Source organism: Chiloscyllium plagiosum, chromosome 23 (genome assembly GCF_004010195.1).
Source record: "Chiloscyllium plagiosum isolate BGI_BamShark_2017 chromosome 23, ASM401019v2, whole genome shotgun sequence".
Taxonomy (NCBI): domain Eukaryota; kingdom Metazoa; phylum Chordata; class Chondrichthyes; order Orectolobiformes; family Hemiscylliidae; genus Chiloscyllium; species Chiloscyllium plagiosum.
Window position 1 is genome coordinate 45940314 of NC_057732.1, and position 23738 is coordinate 45964051.

The 23738-nt window shown below is 43.2% G+C and overlaps 1 protein-coding gene across 22 annotated transcripts in view; it reads right to left on the bottom strand.

Annotated features, from left to right (window-relative positions):
• Positions 1-23738, bottom strand: part of celf2 (cugbp, Elav-like family member 2) — an 874451-nt gene that overhangs the window by 313144 nt on the left and 537569 nt on the right. Inside the window, exon 1 of one of the 22 annotated variants that reach the window (XM_043714087.1) lies at positions 23092-23178. The exons of 20 other annotated variants lie outside the window; for them this stretch is intronic. In XM_043714087.1, the coding sequence (XP_043570022.1) occupies positions 23092-23162 (71 nt within the window). In that variant the 5' untranslated portion in view covers positions 23163-23178. Of the gene's footprint in view, positions 1-4801; positions 4821-23091; positions 23179-23738 lie in introns of those variants that run through there. One more of the 22 variants, XM_043714098.1, reaches the window with a different exon arrangement.

A 23738-nucleotide genomic window follows, 5' to 3' on the forward strand; every position in this document is an offset into this window, starting at 1 on the left:
TGGTGGTGGGGTCCGTTTGGAGGTGGCGGAAATGACGACGGATGATACGATGTATCTGGATGTTGGTGGGGTGGTAGGTGAGGACCAGTGGGGTTCTGTCCTGGTGGCGATTGGAGGGGTGGGGCTCAAGGGCGGAGGAGCGGGAAGTGGAGGAGATGCAGTGGAGAGCATTGTTGACCACGTCTGGGGGGAAATTGCGGTCTTTGAAGAAGGAGGCCATCTGGGTTTTACGGTATTGGAACTGGTCCTCCTGGGAGCAGATGCGGCGGAGACGAAGAGTTGGGAATATGGGATAGCGTTTTTACAGGGGGCAGGGTGGGAGGAGGTGTAGTCTAGGTAGCTGTGGGAGTCAGTCGGTTTATAGTAAATGTCCGTGTTGATTCGGTCGCCCGAGATAGAAATGGAGAGGTCTAGGAAAGGCAGGGAGGGGTCTGAGACGGTCCAGGTAAATTTGAGGTCGGGGTGGAAGGTTTAGTAACACCGGTGTAGGCCTGGAGAGTTTTACCATCCAGTGTTTTTACAAGAGTGTTTTACCACCCAATCAAAACATGGGTCTATTGAAGACGCAAGTGAAAAAAAACTTTACCAGCAACTGTCTGACAGAAGTTGTGATGAAATGGATATGGAGTCCAGAGCATTGTAAAATTCATTAAGTAGTAAATACTGCTGCAAAATTTATACCGTATCTGAAGTTTTTGCTTTACGCCATCATGAGTTTTGCCATTTATAGTTCCTGCCATTAGCCCCATCACGTGTTCCTTCGTTCTTTCCTAGACTCAGATGTTTGAATGCGATCTTGGGCTCACCCAAAACTGTGCGAGCCATATCCTAACTCTCACCAAGTGATCACTCTGCAATCCACACTGGTGTATTACTGGAAAATTTCAAAATGTTCACCTTTGTTTTTAAATTCATCAATGGCCTTCCCCCCACTTCCCATCTCTGCTACTTTGTCCAGGCCTACAACCCTCTGGGTTCTCAGCGTCTGTCCAATTCTCTCCTCTTGCACAATGTGATTTACATCAACTCATCATTGGCAATCATAAGTTTAGCTACCCAGGTCCCAAGCTCTGAGAATTCTCCTTTAAACCTCTCAACCCCTTTAGCTTGAAGGCATTTTCAAAAGGGCTAACTTGAGTAAGTATCTGTCTCAATATCTTTGTACCGCTCAGAGTCAAGTACTTGCTCACCTGAAGTACTTTGGGATACTTCTTTCATTAAGGTTGCTATATAAAAGTTATATTGCTGTTGCCTTCCTAACACCTATTTCCTGGCATTGAACTTGTTTAAGATGAACTTCATCTTTAATATCTTCGAGGAGAAAGTGAGGGCTGCAGATGCTGGAGATCAGAGCTGAAAATGTGTTGCTGGAAAACCGCAGGTCAGGCAGCATCCAAGGAGCAGGAGAATCGACGTTTCGGGCATAAGCCCTTCTTCAGGAATTGCTTCCTGAAGAAGGGCTTATGCCCGAAATGTCGATTCTCCTGCTCCTTGGATGCTGCCTGACCTGCTGCGCTTTTCCAGCAACACATTTTCAGCTCATCTTTAATATCTCCTAGTCTGAGTGAAAAGTTAATCAGCCCAAAACATTATCTTGGTTTCTCTCCCCACAGATGCTGCAATCTTGATCACCTCCAGCGGTTCAGTTCTCATTTCAGATTTGCAGCACCTACAGCATTTTGTCTTTGTTTAATTAGGTATCCATCTCATTTACAATTTGGAGAATGCTTCGCGCACAAATTGGCTGTCACACTTACCCATGTAGCAACAGCTACACTTCAGAATGCAATGCATTGTACGCGAGCGCTCTGGGACATCCACACAGGGATGATAAGCTGCTACAGAAATCCCAGTTCTCTGCTTAAACATTCAGTTGAGGGCAATAATGTGAAATGCCAGACAAGGCTGGGGTAGAATCCTGCCAATTCCAGTTGGGAAAGAGCCGAACCTAGAAATTCAACAGATCCCCATTCGACAATTAACAGTTTATCTAATGTAGTGAAAACAACCTGCCATCAATGTTGACGGCAAACAGGAAAAATTCAAGTTAGCATAAGAAAGCTCACCATACTTGTTAATTATAGGCACTTCAAATGTTTCACAAAGCCTGTGGTGGCGTTTTATGGTGTGGTTTTGGCAGGCAACACTCTTCCTTCTGGATCCAAAACCAGAGGGAAGGAGAATGATCACCATATGCCAGGAGGACAGAGACAAGGCGGTGACTAGGTCAGTACAACAGGAGTTCTCAATGATCCAGTCAGACCTCCCAGTCGTAGAGTCACAGATGTACAGCATGGAAACGGACCCTTCGGTCCAACTCGTCCATGCCGACCAGATATCCCAACCCAATCTAGTCCCACCTGCCAGCACCCGGCCCACATCCCTCCAAACCCTTCCCATTCATATACCAATCCAGATGCCTTTTAAAATGTTAATTGTACTAGTCTCCACCATTTCCTCTGGTAGCTCATTCCATACAAGTACCACCCACTGAGTGAAAAAGTTACCCCTCAAGTCTCATATCTTTCCACTTTCATCCTAAACCTATGCCCTCCAATTGTGGACTCCCCCACCCCAGGGAAAAGACCTTGTCTATTGATCCTATCCATGCCTGTCACTATTTTATAAACCTCTATAAAGTCAGCCCTCAGCCTCTGACGCGCCATGGAAAAACTGTCCGAGCCTATGCAACCTCTCCCTACATCTCCAATTCTCCAACCCTGGCAATATCCTTGTAAATCTTTTCTGAACCCTTTCAAGTTTCACAACATCCTTCCAATAGGAAGGAGACCAGAATTGCTCGCAATATTTCAACAGTGGCCTAACCAATGTCCTGTACCCTATACTCTGACCAATAAAGGAAAGCATACTAAACATCTTCTTCACTATCCTATCTACCTGCAACTCTACTTTCAAGGAGCGATGAACCTGCACATCAAGGTCTCTTTGTTCAGCAACATTCCCGAGGACCTTACCATTAAGCGTGCAAGTCCTGCTCAGATTTGCTTTCCCAAAAGGCAGCATCTCGTATTTATCTAAATTAAACTCCATCTGGTATTCCTCAGCCCATTGGCCCATCTGATCAAGACCCAGTTGTAATCAGAGGTAACCTTTGCTGTCCACTATACCTCCAATTTTGGTGTCATCTGCAAACTTCTAACTATACCTCTTATGCTCACATCCAAATAATTTAAATAAAATGAATTAAAAAAAAAATAGATACCCAACATCGATCCTTGTGGCACTCCACTGGTCACAGGCCTCCAGTCTGAAAAACAACCCTCCAACACCCTGTCTTCTACCTTCGAGCCAGTTCTGTAACCAAATGGCTAGTTCTCCACGTATTCCATGAGATCTAACCAGTCTCCCATGGGGAACCTTGTCAAATGCCTCACTGAAGTTCACATAGATCACATCGACCACTCTGCCCTCATTAATTCTTTGTTACGTCTTCAAAATAACTCCATCACAAGACCTTCTGCAGCTGAACCTCAGTAAGGGTTGAAGTCTACGTCATCACTTTACTGTGGGAAACTTCCACATGGTGGTTGTGCGCACATGTAAATGACTTAACTAAGGCTCCCAGAGCATGAAGTAGGCTAGAACATGGCTACTTCTACTCCAAATTCATGACTCTAAGTTACATTTCACTACCACCAAACTTTACAGATCAATATTTGGTTCATTTGTCGTTGCTAGCACCACATTTTGGCAGTTCCTGATCTAGTTCTTTTTATAACAAGAGCCCTCCTGATCACATTATCCCATTCAAAGAGACAGTTATAATGGGCGATATTCCAGTTTCAGCATTGACAAGTGTGCTAGGTACTCTGACAATCTTTGTCAAATTCAGGGTTACAAGATTTACTTTTGAGCCTCAAATTCATCCTTGCTGGATATATATCTGCTGGTGGTCAAATACATAACAGCATTGGGGTTGCTCTTTCTTCAAACCCACCATTATATCTGCCTTCTTACAAAAAGTTCATACATGACCCATTTGTTGTCTCCAACTCTCAACCTCTAAAGGCAGCTTTCCTTTCACAGGTCCTTCCAGCTTCATATCCTCCCTTGAGACATTTGGCAAAATCTAATCCATCCTCTGGTACATCATCCATTGTTCAATTCCACTGTTGTTTGGAATACCTGTACTACATTTACACCCTATTGTTTTTCTAATGTTTAACTCATCATCGCTGTCCCCTCCAACAAGGTAGATTGGCCAAGGTGGGGGTTTAGGGGTCAGGGATGAAGGGTTAGTGTCACAGGAAAATACCCACCTGTTAAGAGAACAAAGCCACCTTTAAAAATGTAAACTTTCTTATACTACACTCTGAAATAATCAGAAGAAATTACTGTCAGGAAACAGTTGAAATGAGTTTTAGTCTGAAGAGACTTCACTGCAGCTATACACGGTCTCTGCTTTTACAACAACAACTCGTATATAAATGTTTTTACATGAAATGAAGCAACTCAAGACAGTTCATGACCAAAAGTTAACTGTTTCTCTCTCCAAAAATGCTGCCAGACCTGCTGAGTTTCTCCAGCAGTTTGTTCCAGATTTCCAGCATCTGCTTTATCAGAGCAAAAAATCCCTGCGATACATGAAACGGTAAATCCCTATTTTACCGCAATTTATGAAATGGCATCGAGTGCCAAATGGGCACTCACTGTGTTGACTTCCATAACAGTTTACTCTTTTAAGAAAAGGCATTCACTGTTGATAGAGCCTTTGTGATGTTTGAACTTTAAGAAAAAAGGGTCTGTCTAAACATGGCTCACGTAATCTAGCCAAACTTGCCTGAAGCCACTGAGTGAAGCAATCAAGAATCTCGGTTGATCCACTTATTGTTACTTCCCCTCCTCGAGCCCTGCATTGAAATGAAGGTAGGGAATCATTCACAGGCATGACAGAGATTGGCTTTTATGATCCTGGTAGGAGTACTGTACAGATTATTACTTTTATGATAACAGTCGTGGTGTTGATTGTATTACGCACAAGGGTAATAAGGATGGAAGCAAATGGCTCAGCAGGTTTAGTGCTGACATGGGAAGACAGACTCATTAGAAAACACAACATTAAAAACTCGAGTTGACTCAGCTGAAGACAGTCCAGCGTGAAACTGATTCACACAAACCTAAGAAAGGTTCAGATCTTGTTAAATGATAGAGGCTCAGCCTGGCATACCCTAGGGAACCAGGGATCTGGTTGCATGAGTTACAGAGGAAACAAGTTTGGTCAACCATCCTGCTCCCAAAAAAAATTTGACCATTCCAGGACCGTGGATTGAGGGAATTCAGCTTGATTGCCGTCCTGTCCCCTCTTCCACAGCCAAACAGCTTTCGGCACAGTGCTGGGAATTATAGACCTGCATCCAAGGCAGTAACACATGGCAAGGGCAGAAAACTAGACAAATGTGATGAAAGTTCAAAACTGGCCAGTTGGACCACCTTCATTTTCAGTCCAATCAGCACTTTGAAGGCGAGAGCACTGAGTCCCTCCCCTAGTCCAAAAAAAAGGCCAAATAAAGATGACACTTTCAGGCATGCGTCACATGTACAAGTTGCTGGTGAGTAACTGCTGTGTTTTCAAGTGGCTTTGGAACAGATCGATTACAGAGCTGGTAGCTCAAGTCAATGACCACATGACTCCCACTGCGATGCTGCACTGTAAATGTCACTGTCAGTGGTAGTAACACAGCTTTTCCAAGCAGACAGATCCACTGAACTGAGAGTTTTTACAGAGCTCATTAAAACAACACTGAAAGCATCTCAGATACGACTCAAACACTGCATAAACTAACATCTAATGCCTCCACTTTCACATGACACACTGATGACTGCAATTGTTACTCTACTCTGCAATTGTTATACAATTCACACTGCAGAGATAACTGGAAAATAAGCTGATCATCACTGCATTATTTTAAGAAATGAATGGCAAAGTCATTTGTCTTGACCAGGAGCACAGGGCAGTTTATTTTACCCTCTGGCTGGTTTTCATTTAGCACTGGGGTAGAAATTAGTTTATGTCTGTGCTCAAGGGAAGAATGGGAGTTTCACTTGACATATGGTCCAGATCACGTGGAGGCAATTCAGACCCAGAATTCTGTCAAATCAGTGAGCACTCAATTCTACTAATGCTGGTCACTGGCATTGAGATGCCAGTCATTACTGAGCCCATTTTCCAAAGACAAACCATTGGACAGCACCTCTTAATAATGCCTGTCAGCAATTTTTACTGAAGGTCGTCAACAGTGCCAGAAACTATAGAAGCTGGAAGAGCCTGATTGCTTTATGGAGGGCATCAGCCAGATCTTGTACCCATTGAGTGGCTGTTGGCAAGCCAGTCTACTCAGGTGGGCAGAGGCGGCAAAACCATAGAATGTCAGATGCACTGTTCAACCAATTACCTCAACCCAAAAGGATCCCTGGCAAGAATAGGTTTCATGGCCTCACAAAGCTAACCAAGGTAAGCCTACAAGGACATTCCATCTTAGTCAGTAACTACCTGCAGTCTTCACCTTCCCTGATCACGAGGATTCTTTTAAAAATTACTATACCACACTTCACCCCCACTCCTACCTCCCCGCCCATCTATTCTTACTGCACCAACCGCTCTCCTTGCTCAGACTTCCCTTACCTCTCACACCTTTGAATAATCCTGTATGGGTCAGCGACACAACTCTTCCCCCAACTTTTAACAGTGAGGCATACATGTCAACAAAGAGATGAGGACAGGAAATGGGACAGGATTCACTCGAAGACCATCCCATCTCTGTGAAAGCTCAGCAGCCCTCCAACTTGTGCGCTATGACCACTGGATCAGAATAGAAACTGGCCATACAGCCCCTTGAGTCTGATTTTCCACCGCTTGGTGAGATCATGGCTGTTCTGTGGCCTAATTCTATACACCTGTCTTTAGCTCCTATCCCTTACTTCACAAAAATGTATCTATTTCAGAACTGAAATTAATAACTGGTCTAGCAACCACCACTGTTTATGGAAGAGAGTTCCAAACTTTCACCACTGTGTAGAACTCCTTCCAAACATCTCTCCTGAATGGTCTGGTCCTAATTCGCAGACTGTGTCTCAAATTAGAGAATGCCCGAGCAGTGGAAATAGTTTCGCTCTATCCGCCCTCTCTTTTCCTGCTAATATTTTGAAGACTACAATCAGACCACTGCTTAAACTTCTAAATTCTCGAGAAAGCAGGCCTAATCTGTACGATCTCTCCATGTATCATTCTTGTAAATCTATGGTGTATTCCCGTCCAAAGCCAGTACACCCTCCCGAAGGTGTGGTGCCCAGATCTGTTCTCAGTTCTCCAAGTGGGGCCTAACCTGGGGTTGTATAACTGTGGAACAGATAAAAGGAGTTACATATTTGAGATGTTTCAACCATGCATGGATGACAGCGACACCACACAAGGGCAGAATTCCTGCTAACATATTTAAATGTTAGCCCCATTTGTTTCTGTCAATTATTGAGCACTTAAATCGACCTGATATTAAGCACAGTTCTTGAGAGAGTTGCTATGTGACAAAGTCCTGCTTGGTGATGCCCAGTTTTGAATTCAAAACGGAGCACAGCATTTTCCTGCAGCCCTCAGCCTGAACCTGCACCACAGCAGCAAGCTTTTGCCTGAAATCCACATTAATGCTTCCTCCAATGTTACACACAATTCCTGAAAGCCCAGTAACAATGCTACTGCACATACTGGCCAGAGGTTCCTCCAGCAATGCCAAAACACTGTCGAGAAGAGAAACAGCCAGCCATTAAAATGAGACAAAGTGTAATTCAAATCTACACACATGTATTTTCTCTACTGTTGGAGGCACAGTGAAACCAAAGGCAGTGCTATTCTCCTCTACAACGTCTGTGTCAGCTAAATGATCACAATCTACTCAAAGTCTGACAGACTTCACAGAATGAGCTTCATGTCAGAGACAGCTCTTGGTGACTTAATAAAAGAAGAAGAAAATTTTTTTTAAAAATGCTGTAATTACTGAGCCAACACATGTATTTGGCTCAGGTGTATAGTTTACATCACTGCCTCCCAGCTTGAAGTGTCACTTGTGGAGCACAAAAAACAATTTGTGCGCTCAAACAAAAAGAGAGGCTAAGATGTCTTCCTTTCTTCTCCTGTTTGTCTCCCACTCTCCCGAGGTGGGAGAAAAGCAGTTAACTGGTTCTCCTATAACCACATCAGGATAGACTAAACAACACCCTCTCTCTTCCTTTTATTGATGAGTCATCTGTCCTGAGGAAAACAAAAGAACAACTCAACTTGCCCCTGACCTGATGTGATCAGGTAACTCCAAGGGCCAAACAGCAAGAATGGAGATCTCGTTCAAGTGTTTCTTCCTCAATCTGGGACGGCAAAGATAGAAACCCCCACCCCCGGCCACGTGTCAACAGTTAACTCAGCACAGAGCCTCTCTGGTTAGTGTGTTGTTGTACTCCACCATGATAAAAGTCAAACATTACACAAGGGCAGAATTCCTGCTAACATATTTAAATGTTAGCCCCATTTGTTTCTGTCAATTATTGAGCACTTAAATCGACCTGATATTAAGCACAGTTCTTGAGAGAGTTGCTATGTGACAAAGTCCTGCTTGGTGATGCCCAGTTTTGAATTCAAAACTGAGCACAGCATTTTCCTGCAGCCCTCAGCCTGAACCTGCACCACGGCAGCAAGCTTTTGCCTGAAATCCACATTAATGCTTCCTCCAATGTTACACACAATTCCTGAAAGCCCAGTAACAATGCTACTGCACATACTGGCCAGAGGTTCCTCCAGCAATGCCAAAACACTGTCGAGAAGAGAAACAGCCAGCCATTAAAATGAGACAAAGTGTAATTCAAATCTACACACATGTATTTTCTCTACTGTTGGAGGCACAGTGAAACCAAAGGCAGTGCTATTCTCCTCTACAACGTCTGTGTCAGCTAAATGATCACAATCTACTCAAAGTCTGACAGACTTCACAGAATGAGCTTCATGTCAGAGACAGCTCTTGGTGACTTAATAAAAGAAGAAGAAATTTTTTTAAAAAATGCTGTAATTACTGAGCCAACACATGTATTTGGCTCAGGTGTATAGTTTACATCACTGCCTCCCAGCTTGAAGTGTCACTTGTGGAGCACAAAAAACAATTTGTGCGCTCAAACAAAAAGAGAGGCTAAGATGTCTTCCTTTCTTCTCCTGTTTGTCTCCCACTCTCCCGAGGTGGGAGAAAAGCAGTTAACTGGTTCTCCTATAACCACATCAGGATAGACTAAACAACACCCTCTCTCTTCCTTTTATTGATGAGTCATCTGTCCTGAGGAAAACAAAAGAACAACTCAACTTGCCCCTGACCTGATGTGATCAGGTAACTCCAAGGGCCAAACAGCAAGAATGGAGATCTCGTTCAAGTGTTTCTTCCTCAATCTGGGACGGCAAAGATAGAAACCCCCACCCCCAGCCACGTGTCAACAGTTAACTCAGCACAGAGCCTCTCTGGTCAGTGTGTTGTTGTACTCCACCATGATAAAAGTCATGTAATGGTCAAACAATCAGCAGCAAGGCAACATTGCTTTGTCGTGTTTGCATACACAGAAAGCTCAAAGCGACAAAGTTTGAATACTGACAGTTTCGCATTGCTCTTTGACCATACTAACATACCTCTTCACTTGACCATTATTTTCGCTGGTAAGACTTTATGATGCTCCTTTAACGCATCCCCGGAGACGTAATTAGGAATGCAGGAACTGGCCATTCTACCCCACTCAAATCAGACAATAATGCCATCTACCTAGTGCTGCAACCATTACCTAATCACACAGAGCAAGTAAAAATTCAATGTAACTCAGTTTTGAAAGTTTTAAGTGTCAGCCTTGTTAAAGGGAGAGAGTGCAGAATTCCATCATCTTTTGAGTCTAAGTGATTCCTGACATTGTCCCTGATCAGCTGAACTTGAATTTTAAGGAAGAAACACTTGTTTTAAAGTTGATATCACCATTTTTCCTCAACCTGTCAAAGGAAACAGTTTATCTGCCAATTCTAACTGACTTTAAAAATCACAGATCTGTGATTGATGGAGTACCTTTGAGGGTAAAAACAATTTTTAAAAAACAAGTAATACTAAACATTAATGTAGTCCACCTTCATTTCCAGGGACACAAGATGAGTGGGTCTGTTTCCATGCTGTACATCTCTATGACTATGAGTGGGACCAATATGCCTCATAAAAACCAGAAGCAGGGGTAGGCCGGCTGGCCCTTCGAGCCTACTCCACCATTCAATAAGATCAGGGCTGATCTTGTTGACCCAGCTCCACTCACCCGTCTGCCCCCTCACCATAACCCTTAATTCCTTTACCGTTAAAAAAAAAGTTCAACAAGGCAGCCTGACTGCCTTACTGGAATTCCTCAAATTTCTAACGCTTTGGGTAAAGAAGTTCCTCCTCAACTCAGCCTCAAAATAGGGGGAGCAGATTTAGGACTATGCCCCCTAGTTCCAGTTTCACCTGACACCAAGTTATAGTCCAATGGGTTTATTTGAAATCACAAGCTTTCAGGTGAAAAAGGAGCACCGCTCCAAACGCTTGTAATTTCAAATAAACTTGTTGGACTGTAACCTGGCATCTAGCGCCTTCCGACTTTGGTCTACCCCAGACCAACACCAGCATCTCCACATCCTGGTTTCACCCTCCCATAGAAACAACCTCCCTCCTTCTGTCTTATCTACTCTCTTCATAATTTGAAATGTTCCCATAAAGATTCCCCACTCATTCTTCTAAATTCCAAAGAGTGTATTCCCAGTCCACTCAATCTCTCTGCTGCAGCTTGACTGAGTTTTCCTTGTAGGACAGACAAAGCTGGTCAATGCATTTTGGCCTTAACGTAACTGTTTTAGCCCCAGTGTTGTTCTCTACAGCTGCGCACTACAGTGAAGCAACTTCTCCCCGGTCAAGAAGACACAATTTTTATTAGTGTCTAATTCAGAAATTGCACCCAAAAAGCTATTTATCATGCACTCACCACCATCAGCTGCAGGTGTACAATTCATAGTTGTGTCTGCCCATCTCACACCAACTTAATTGAATTCTCTCAGGTTTATGACCCGCTTCCTCCCTCCCTCATGTAAAGAGGAAATATAAAAGAAAATAGGAACTTGTCTTTTAAAAAGATAAATTTCAGAGAAACCAGAACTAGGCAATCACTCAGCAATTTGTAAAACAGAATTCCACGCACTGCAACACTTTTAAACAATTGTAACAAAAACAGCATGCTTTAAATTCTTCCCACTTCTTCGGACAGAGCAGACTGTCAAATTGTTGCAAATTTCTGCTCCACTATCTCTCCTGCACCTTGATAATCACGACTCCGGGCTCATTTTGTTCCTGAACGTCCTCAGACATGATAGCAAACTACTTTAGCCCTAAAGTTATGGGCACAGAGACCATTCTGATAAGCCACTTTCCCCTGAGTCAGGATTAGGTCAACCTGATGTCTTTACATATTAATTATGGCATTGAAATGTCTCACTGAAGGAGAGTTCACTGATAGACACAAACATCATTTCCGTGCGGAGTTTGCTACTCTTGGTTAGGCTGTTCCTGTCCTACTGGGTTGTGGAGGGGGTGGGGGGGGGGGGGGGGGGGGTGAAGAAGAGACAGAGTGCTCATAACTGGACTGGGTAGGGAAGTACAGACGCAACAATGATGATAACAAACACAGCCAATCGCACTGTAGGCAAAGCTCACAAAAGTGAGGAGAACAAAAAAAAAGGAAGAAAATGACAATAGCAACCAAGTTAAAACAAATTCAGACTAAAGAAAATAGGTATCTTTGAGGGTAAAAACAATTTTACAGATCAAGATAAAACAAATTCAGTCCAAATTCCTTTACTGCTTTGGACACTGGAGGCATCTTTCAGCTGCTGCTCCTCCCACACCTAGAAAGGCTCTGAAGACAGGATGCCTTTGATTAAAAAAGCCAAGCAGTAGGCCACCATTTGCAAAGTGCATTGCTTCGCTCTGCCAGAGATACATTAGAAGTCATTTACTGTCCAGGGGAAACAGAGTGGGAAACAAAGCTGAAGAAGTTGTTGCTTAAATTTTGAGCAGAAGGGTAGTTCCACAACTTACTAAAAAAAGTTAGGATATGGTTGTCACTGCCAAAATGGGCACTTTATTGCCCATCTCCAGCGATCCTCACTAGAATGGTTAGACAGGCTACTTCAGAAGGCAGTCACAAGTCAACCATGTTGATAGAGACTAAAGCCACAAAAAGGCTGGATTGGGAGGAGGTTTCCTTGTTGAAACAAAAAGGACATTAACAAATGTTTTGGATTTTGTAACAATCGCACAACTTCACAATCACTTTTTATTGATACAAAGTATCATGTTCTGGTCACCACATCCTCAGAAGGATGTGAAAATCCCCAAGTGGGTGCAGAGGAAGTTGCCTGGGTTGGTCCCACAAACAAAAGACTGGGGGTTGTTTGACTTTGAGAGGAGGGGAGTAAGGAAAAATTTGCTAGAGGTGTACAAGATCATAACAGGTTTAGACAAGGGGACAGATTTGTCATTCTAGGTAAGAAGCACAGGACAGGTGTAAGGAAAATCTATTATTTTTAAAATCAGTGATGACCTGGAACAATCTGCCCAGGAGGATGGTGGATGCGGAGAGGATTAAAGGTTTCAAAAGGAAATTAGATGCACATTTGAGGGAAATCAATTGGTTATGGAATGAAAGCATGGGAATGGGATTAACAGTTTTACCTTCCAGGAAGCTAGTACAAATCTGACTGTCAGAATGGCTGCCCAGTGCTATCATGACTCCATTACTAAGCTTGTTTTCCCCAGACTCTTACTGAACTACATTAAATCTCCCCAATTCCTGAAATATTAGTCCGGGCCTCTGGATTACTATTCAAGCAACATTACAAGCATACCTATTGCTTACTCTGTGCCGCTATTGCAAAATTGAAACTAAAACATTGCAGCTCTGATTTCAACTTGTATTGTCCCGGAGGACAGACATTATTTAGGTGTTTTATTGCCTGCCTTTTATGTTTTAGGGCAGAATGTGTTGTGAATCACTGATTCTCAGAGAGTGTGCTCTCTTCCATCTGGTCACAACCCAAATGTAAACCCATTAGGACTCACAGGAGGTGCATCTTTTCTCTTGGTAACCAGCCATAGAACTATACAGTACAGAAACAGACCCTTCAGTCCAATGCATCCAAGCTGACCAGGTTGCTTAAACTGAACTAGCCCCATTTGCCTGTGTATGGGGCATAACCCTCTAAACCCTCAGTTCAGCGAGCAAACCTACATCCAAAACCACAACCCGAGCTATAAACCTTCTCAAAACTCGCTCAAAACCATTCCTAATCATGTACCCATCCAGATGCCTTTTAAATGTTGTAAACGTACCCACCTCCACCACTTCCTCTGGCAGCACATTCCATACACACCACCCACTGTATGAAAAAGTTATCCCTCAGGTCCCTTTTAAACCTTTCCCCTCTCATTTTGGACTTTCTTGCCCTTGGAAAAAAAGAGCTGGACTATTCACTCCATCTATGCCCCTCTTGATTTTATAGATCTCTGCAAAGGTCACCCCACTGATGCTCCAGGAAGAGAAAGCTTCAGCCCATCCAGTCTCTCCTTCTAACTCAAACCCTCCAATGCCGGTAACATCCTTGTAAATCTTTTCTGCACCGTCTCCAATTTAATAATATTCTTCTTGGAGCAGGGTGACCAGAATTGGACACAGTACTCTAAAGTTGGCCTCACCAATGTCCTGCACAGCTAAAACATTATCTCCCAACACTTTTACTCCACGTTCTGACTAACCAAGGGAAACCTTCTTCACCACGCTGTCTGTCTGGGATGAACCTGTACCCCTAGGTCCGTCTGTTCACCAACAATCCCCAGGCCCTACCATTAACTGTCTAAGTCTTGCCCTTACCAAAATGCAACATCTCGCATTTATCTAAAGTAAACTCCATCTGACATTTCTTGGCTCATCTGATCAAGATCTCGTTGTACTTTTAGATAACTTCCTTCACAGTCCTCTAGACCACCGATTTTGCCATCATCCAACAACTTATTAAACATATCACCTATATTCTCATCCAAATCATGGATCGGAATGACAAATAAACAGTGGGCCCAGCACCAATCTTTGCAGCATACCGCTAATCACAGGCCTCCTGTCTACATAACAACCCTCTACCACCAGCATATCTTCTATCAAGCCAACGTTGTATCCAATTAGCTCTCTCCCTGGATCCCATGTGATCTAACCTTGCTAACTAGCCTACGTGCAAGCCAGAATCAATCCTGGCAGCTTGACTTCCAGAGACAAAATTGTATAAAACCAAAGAGTTTACAACCACTGGCAAATAACTTACAGTCAGCTAACTATGAATGGAAACAGCACACCCAGGTCATGTGGACAGCTATGTCTAGGTAAGAGCTGAATTGACTTTCCTATTCAATCCATGATAAACTGACCATACATTAACTGAAGAGAAACAATGAGGCTTCCCTCAATGTTCATCATTACCTCAAGACCACACTAACACAAAAGATCCTCAAGTCTCAAGGTATCCAGTAGAACAGAAGCAAAGTTATTTTGGGAAACCTGTAGAACAAGGGTAACTCAATCCTGTGCAAGGGCATGCTGACTTCATGTGTCATGTAGATTCAATGTTGGACTCTCTTTCAATTCCCTTTGGGATATCGATAGCTTTCAGACAGCCAGCCTGAGGTTCAAAAAGGTTGGAACTTAGTCAATAGCCCACAGTGACCTTAATAATGCAACACCTGAAGCAAGCCTGCTGGCAGAAACCAGCGCGTAACTAATAAATGAAACCATTGTCAATAACTGGTCTATTGTCAGGTCTTAAGAATGGGATATTGTTGCATACCAGTTAGCAGAGAATCAAATTCTCCTCACTTAGCTTCAGAGATTCACAAAGGAGGAGGAGGAGGGTGGGATCAGCTGGGGAAACACTGCACCAATAAGACTGTGCAGCATTTAGTTGGTTAAATGTGCAGGGTGAGCAGGTCACAACTCAGCCAAGGTGCCTTGGCATTCTCCACTAGTGCAAGTGGAATGTGTATCCAACTCCTTATTTAAAAAGAACAGAAAGCCTACAAGTGGGTGCAGATTTCTCAGCAGCACTATTTGGAAACTTAAGCATGGTGATAGATTTTAGTCAGATATTTTGATAATCCCACACCGGGGAGCGGCCAGTTTATTTTATAGGGAAGGATAATCCAAAATAAATAAAGACAATGGGGTGTTGGTGGAAATGAATACTCTTACTCATTCTTCAGTGATTTGATTCAGCAATGACACAGAGAATTCAAAACAAGCAGAATTATCAGAGAACGCACCATGAGTCAAAAATACAACACTGGCAAGCAACTGATTGGAAAGAGAACAGTCATCAAGGGCAGTCAGTCAATCGACCTCAGTATCCTTTTGTGGAAACAAACTGGGGAGAGAAGTCAACTTGGTTTCCAGTTCAAGGTTCCAAGATTGTTAAAATGTACCCACTTTGTTGAAACAAAAAAAATTGTTCATAGGATATGGGCATTATTGGTGAGGCCATCCCCAATCACCTAAAGGCAGGTGATGAGTCAAACACATAGCTGTGTTGGACTGGAGTCACATGTAGGCCAGATCAGGTAAGGATGGCTGATTTCCTCCCCTAAAGGGCATTAGTGAACCAGATGGGTTTAATAATAGCTGGCAATAGTTAGATGGATCACGAGCTTTTAATTCCAATTTTTGAAAATAGAGCTCAAATTTCACCATCTGCTACATGGGATTCAAACCCATGCCCCCAGAACATGACTGAAAACAAATGCTGAAGATCACAGCATGTCAGGCAGCATCCATCGAGTGGGAGCAAGCTGATGTTTCAAGTCTAGGTGACTCTTCATCAGAGCTGACATGATAATTGCCATTCTCCCGATAGTGTGTGCGTGCATGTATCAATTTCATGCCTGTAACATGAATGTCCAATTATATCACAATTTGACATCGATGCCTTGTGAATCAGCAGGACAGTGGAGGGAAAAAAAAGAATCTGGCTGAACAGGTGATGGAAATAATGGAGTCCATTTTCAACTTGCCTTCCCTGACGATGGACTGCCAAAATCAGAAACCATCCATTTTAATTGAGGGTCTCCAGCACGGCTGGCTCGTCTGCAAAGCCATGATTCACAAACTGATCACCTTAAAAACCCTGCACTCCCCAGTGTTGAGACAGTGTCACCAAATTACATATGCAATTCTCCAATCAAATCATTCTGCAGGAGTCACTTAACAGGGGACCACATTCCTCTGGTCAGGAACATAATGCATCTAATCCAATTATTCCCATTAAACCTTCCATTACATAAACACAGCAGATTGCATGGGGAGGGGTACAGTGGTGAATGAGTTCTCAATCTCATTAACGTACGGCTCATTTATCTACAGCTCCAGTATAAATATAAAGTCAATGATTCCTTAGGGCTGATTCATAATTATCTGCATCTTTAAAAGCATTCAACATGAGCAAATGGGCAGCACTGGGTAGAAGGATAGATTAATGGTTTGCATGCAATTTATGTACTTATATATACAAACATACACTGCATATTAAAATTAGAATTGCAGAAGTCCAATTCTCATAATGCAATCTTTTATTAAGGAGGGAGTAAAAATTGCACTTTGTACTCATGAAAAATTATTGTAATTAAGCCCACTCCCTTAGCCAGGCCTAAACCACTTGGAAGGTACGTCAATGAGAAGGTTAAAGGAAACAGTATCAAATTCATCTCTGCTAAAATAGCAAGCCTGTTACTCGCTGACTGTAAAATTTCTCATCAGCTAATTAAGTAAAACATAATGTTTGCAAAAAGGGCAATGGGCATGGCCACTTTGTGAATTGTGGGCATGTAATGGCTGGTGCTTATATTTAATGGAGTTTAATTTCAAACAACCACTTTCTCTTGGTATAATTCATTACAGACACTTCAACTCTGCTGTGTAAACAACCACCTACCTCTGAAGGCAAAATATGAGAACATTGCCTCCTACATGAAGACTGCTTCACATAATTAAAAGCACCCAATATTTAGGAAGACAACATTAACTTGCAGCATCCACTAAAAAGCAATCCTTCTCTTGTAGCTGTTTCTGTCTCCTTCCTCCCTCCCCTTGCCCCACACCAAATTTTCTTGCCTCCTATTCATATGCTAGAGTACACGGTCTCATAGCCACTGTGCCCCATTGGTGTCTCTGCCAAGAAGCCATTTTCCAGGATCAGGCTGGCTACGATAGGCAGAGCTGTGTTCACCAGCAGTAGTCAGTTTCCAACTCTGTCTGTGGGACAAAGCTAATCCCAGTGTTCTGTTAGAAGCCGTTTTCATTCTTGTCTCAAGACTCAGTAACAAAAGGTATTGATTATCATCAACAATGATAACGCTGCTAAGGATTAGACAACATAAGCAGTGAAAAATGTAAATTTGGAAGCAAAACATTCAGCCTTCAATAAGTAATCTTTAGCGCCAAAGGATCATCTCTAGTGAGCAGAGAGCTCAATCGCATTTTTTAATCTTTAGTGTCTGTTCGAATACGTTCTTCAAGACTTTTGTTTGCAACAACATTTAATGAAATCCACAGTCACTCAAAAGCGTAATTAGAGTTAATGTCTGCACCAGTGACCAGCAGATGATGTGCACATGGGGCATAAAATATTCCCCAACAATCACAGTTGCTTGAGGTACTGAACCCACATCTTGCCAGGCAAGAAGTCATTTCAGTGAGCTAATATGCTTTCTAAAAAGCACTGCCGTGCGATGCCAATCCATGCATGAATTCCACTTAAACTTATCCATTATTACCTTTCTCTGCACTGAGTGCTGACGGGGAAAGCTACACTCGCAAATGGATTGGTGACAGCTCCTACGAGACTTCACCTCAATAAGAAATTCAAAAGTAGATCGAAAAATACACTATTAATGGTTTGAAAAGTAGCAATGGCGGGGAGGGGTGTCTATTCCCCTCAGTGTTCTTTCTTTGAACATTCTACATTAGACTATCCAGCTTGTTGAAAGCCATATTCCAATACGTATTCGAAAAACAAAGGATAAAGGTGCACTTACTGTTTTAAAAAAAAGCAACGTCTTGCAAATAGACAAGTTTTTGAACCTCCTCTGGTGAACGTGCATGCACATAAAAGGTTGTTAATGCTTGTACTAGGGCGTAGAACATTGATTTTTGTAAGAGACAAGGAGCTTCCTGGTCATTTCCAACACAATTAGATGGAGGATTCAGCCTCCCCTACCCTTGCACAATATTCTTCGGTCCTGACCTTAGAAGAGCTCCCCTTACTGCATCAATGTGACATTTTCTCTTTCCTTTAACTGTCTCTAGCTGCTTGGATTGCGACTGCCAATTTAGTGCCACTTAGTGGCAAATTAGAGGTAGTTTTGTGCTGACTGTAGTTTATGACTCACTTGTCATGGTCTGTTCAGTGGTCAGCAGCTAGGGGGCATTTTCACCCCTTCAGTCTGGGTATTACTGATACAGGTCACTAACTTTGGATCTGTTTTCAAAGTGAAAACTCTAGGAGCAAGGACTGCAATCTACTCCAATTCACCAAAGCTTCTTTATCTGCTGAATTGTTCACTTCCAATTAGCAATCAGAAAAATGAAGAGTTCCCTAACACAGAAGATAGGAATTAAACAGGAACCATAAAGAGCAACTCCCCTACTCCCAATACCCTCTGCTCTCCTCACGCTGTACATTAAACACTTTCCTGGGAAAACAGATAAAAAGCTAATTAAAACATTCTTCCAATGATTGAGAGAGAAATGGGATAGTGACAGATTGCACCATTTTATACCAACTTGAACAAAGGAATATTAATTGGAATGAGTAAAGCTTAGGTGGTCCATAACTCCCTTTTCCCATCACCCCAAAGTTGATAAATCTCACTCCATCTCATATGGACATACCAGCACACTGCCTTCTAAAGATGTCAAGGTGAAAGCAATTATTTATTTTTGAGAACAGAGATTCTCACTCCAGAACCAGGTACAAGGAGAACAGTCTGCACCCAGAGAGTGGTGAGCCTGTGGAATTGTCACAGGAAGCAGTTAGATATAACTCTGAGGGCTAAAGAGATCAAAGAGTATGGGGTGACAGTGGAAACTGGGGAATGGGTTGGAAGAGTATTGAATAGTGATGAAGGATTGAAGGGCTGAATGGCCTACTCCGGCTCTTATTTTCTACATTTCTGAAAACAAAACCAAATCTATTCCATCCTTCCAACCACCCCCTTTCCTGGTGCAAAGGGCACTCTCCTGGATCCAACGCATCACAAATGACTAGAAAAGACAGAGTCCAATATTCATTCAGTCACCGGAAAGGTGCACAGAGTGACATGCTACAGAGATAACAGATGAAGTTTTGCTCTCTCCTCCTTAGTGTCTGATTGAAGGATTGTTGTTTTCTACTTTTATAGTGACTGAAGAGCTTAGAAACCTAACAGGATAATACACAACAACATTCCTTTAGTTTTCCCACAGGGACAATATTAGTTGGCGTGGTTTGGAACACAGCCTTCTAGAAACAGAACATAGCCCAATCCTTCCTTAGAATTGGTCTCCAAAACTTTAAAATCTCAGAAATGATACAGTTCTCCCTTCTCAGCCCACCTAAAGTATTTTCTAACCATGTTACCATGCAACTTCAGTTAGTTTCTGTGTCTAGAATTAATTCAATAAACATGCCACAACCCAAGAAACAACTTTACAGTCAGTTACAACTTCAAATTCTACTTTGCAGTCGTTTAAGTAGCACCAGATTACCACCTTCTCTCCCAATCATGTTCTCCCTCCTCCTCTTCAGAAGGTGCTAAATCAAGTTGGAGTACAGTTTAATGGTCAGCTCCCTTTCTGGAATGTCACTTATGTGACTATTCTTGGTGCGTGCCTTGGCAGTCAATGCTGGCCGACAATCAAGTTTCACTGCAGCCCAGGCACTGCTACCACCCCCAAATCTGTTCTCATCTATCGTCCACACACACCGCACTTGTCAAGGGCTGCCTCACACTCAAAGAATTGGAGTTGGAACACCCAAGAATTTTCCCCTGCTTTTGTCCAGGTCGAGCTGCCAATTCCTGGGAGGTGTTGTAGCGTAATTTCCTGCTCCCTGTTCCACCTCTTGCAATGTTCTATTCTTTAGTGTTGTTCGACATATCATTTCAGTCACATGACACTAATCTTTTGCTGTAAATTCTATGTCTTGTGCTCCACAACCACCTGAAGGAGCAGCGCTCTAAAAGCTAGTGCTTCCAAATAACCTGTTGGACTATAACCTGGTGTCGTGGGATTTTTAATTATTCTTTTAAACAAACCTCAAAGCAGCTTCTGATGGAACACTGTCACACAAACAAAATCAGGAAAATTATTAAAGGCTTCTTGACAAAGCAAATAGTTATTAATATTATGAACAGTTACACAGCCTCTTTAAGTTCATCCCAAAATTTTAAGACTCGCAGAATCCTGAGAGTGTGGAAGTGGGCCATTTGACCGATTGAGTCCACATTGAAGAACATCCCACATAGACCCACCACCCTAACTATCTCTGCAACCCCACATTCCCCATGGCTAACCTACCCAGCCTGCACATCCCTCGACACTGGGCAATTTACCAGGGCCAATCCACCTAACCTGCATATCTTTCAACTGTAGGAGGAAACCGGAGCACTGGAGAAAACCCACGCAGAGAGAATGTGCAAACTCCACACAGTCAGTCGCCCGAGGTGGCAACGGAACCTGGGTCCCTGGCACTGTGAGGCAACAGTGCTAACCATTGAGTCACCTTATTTAAAATGAATGAAAAGCACAGGGACAAAACACATAAGATTGTTCCCCTGGTGTTCAGCCTCTGCATTGCCCTGGAATTAGGGCACCACTCCTGGAGGCTTGGCTACTCCATGCCCAGAGAACCTGAAGCTTGTCCCAACAGCGTAACTGCTCCAGCTAATTTACAAAGTCGATTGAGTCAAACGAGAAAACTATTCCTCCTTAGTCTAGAAATTAGAAGCAAGCGGATTTAAATTCTCTCTCAACCTGGAGCCTCAGGCTTTCCATTTTAATGACAGCGTAGGAGAGGGTTAAAAGCCAACTTGTTAGAAGGAGAAGCCCACAGCCTTCAGACAAAAAAGTGAGGCATGGATCAAAATTTAGTGTTTACAGTCAACTATGAGCTTTATTTCTGAAAAACAAATGGCTAAAATATGATCTGAGACAAGTACTCCAACTGAATTCAGCACCACAGTTTACAATCTGCTAATGAGCGGATGCTGGTTGTTACAATGCATCTGTCAGTACCAACTTTGCTACACTGCACAGATGGGTGAAAAAAAAACATTTCTGCCCCTTTGTCTTTTCATGCATTGGTTGCCTTACGCACCTCGTCAATTGGGTACTTTGTTGTTCACAAATTTCTTGCCTGCACAGTAAAAGAGAACTATTCTGGTTGCAAACAAAACCCCAAACAGTTTTGAAGTGCAGAGGCTACCTCTGAAATAATGCACAGGACTCAACATTGAGTTCTCCAATTTCAAATAACCTTCCTTCCCATTCCCAGACTCCCTTCCACCAGCCGGATTCATTCCTCCCATTGACCAACCAGGTCGTACCCTCGGCCTGTCTTCACCTACCCCCACTTCACCATCCTGCTCCCACCAACCCCTTTATCTGCAGCTCCCCCTACAGCCAGCCCTAATTCTGAAGAAGGGTTACACCAGAAATGTTGACTTCTCCACCTCGTAATGCCACCTGACTCGCAGTGTTCTTCCAGCCTCCTGCCTGTCTACCATGACATTTTACAATCAATGTTCAGGACAAAGTTTATTTCACCTCCAAGCAGGGCTTTAACCAGGTGGAGTGATACCAACAAACTGCTCCCTCCCCTCTGACATCTCTCCACATTCCTCACCACTACACTCTTACCCTCCCTCATCGCTCATCCCCCATCCTTTCTCCTGACATTTTCACATCCAGATCTGCTGCTGTCACATGGTGAGGCAGACAAAACAAAAGCGTTGCAACTAGAATTCTTTTTTTCACACTCAAGTCTCAGCTTCCTCCCAGAAATGTATACCAGACCAGCTAAAGATGTCATGCCGTCACATCGAGTCGGGGAGGGGGATTGGGAAGATCAGGTTAGCCAGGCATGTGGGGCAGGGCAGGGCCACACAGACCAGGGTGTCACAGAACAGGGGAGAGGGGGAACAGTTTTTAAGCTGTAACTTTTGGGGACATTGCACAGCAGCTGTCAATGATTAACGACCAAGTCTCTTGCCTTCAGCCAATGACCTAATCTTTTAACCCAAGTGGCTATCCTTACAGTAGGCACATCTGGTTTTATTAGAATGAACAGTGTTCACAGACACTGGGTTACAGGGTCTTGCTCTCCAATCTCAAAATAAAATCTTGGAGAGGCGTGAGTATTTTTTTCTTGAATTAAAGAAACTCCACCCGGCACACTTTCCATCTCCATACCTCCCACAACCTGCAGACTGTATAGTGGCAATCTTATGGAACATTCACTCACCAGGCACACAAAAACTGCACTTTCACTCCGTGTTATAAAGATGCTGCATCTTTTCACGAGGCAGCTGGAAGACTCTACACAATGAAACCTCTATTTCTTCCCCCTTTTCCAACAAAAAAAAACCCACTGCATTCTTCCTTTTCAATAAAACAAAACACACACGAAAATTATAATTCTCCATCTTGTATAGCCACACACTTTTAGCATCCATTAGCCACTTCACACCCAGTCCTGACGCCCTTTAACACACAAAATGTTGCAAAACGGCTGTGTCAAATTTGTGCACAATCGCCAGAGCTGTAATCTTCACCACCCCGTTCAGTTTCATTTCTCCAGAGCCAGCTCCACACGTTTCTCTCCAACAAAACTCCAAGCTCTAGTTAAAAAAAAAAGGCGCTGGGAACATTTACAAACGACCACAAGCTTCTCATTCTCGCTACGTTCAAGTGTCTCCTTACCTTCTGTCCGGCACCAGTCTGCAACTGTCAACCATTATCTTGGGCAGAAAGTCCAGTTGCAAAGAAGTCATGTTGCTCCCCACCCCTAACCCCCCCTCTCCCCTCCTCCCCTCACTCTACGCGTGTCTGATTCAACAACTGGTGCCCGCAGACGGACAGGAGCAGCTGCTTGGGCCTCCCAGGGCTCAGCTTGCAGTGCAGTTGTCACTTTTTTTTTCACTTTCCCCCCCCCAAAATTCTCTGCAACAAAATTAAAACAAGAGGGAAAAAAAGGAGCTGTCATAGAGGTAACTGTCTAAAGAGCACCAGGTCCTGAAAGTAGGAGGTGCGTTTCTGATTTAAAAACTGCAGCCTGGATTAAGAGCTAACATGGAGAAGCTTATATACAACAGCTAGGAACACCTTAACTCAATGATTCCAAGTGGCATGTCTGCCTCGTCAGCCACTGCACAGCACTTATTAACAGTTAAGCGCACTGAACTGCCATGGCTGGGCCAGATAGTGCAACAACGCTGAGGCACTTGCATTTATGTAGCACCCTGGTCACATCCCTAAAAAGTGCCCCACGGTGCGCTGCCGCAGATGAGTCAGAAAATGCATTCGTTTTTTGGTCACTGAGCAGCAGACAGTTTCGAGGCGAACCCATT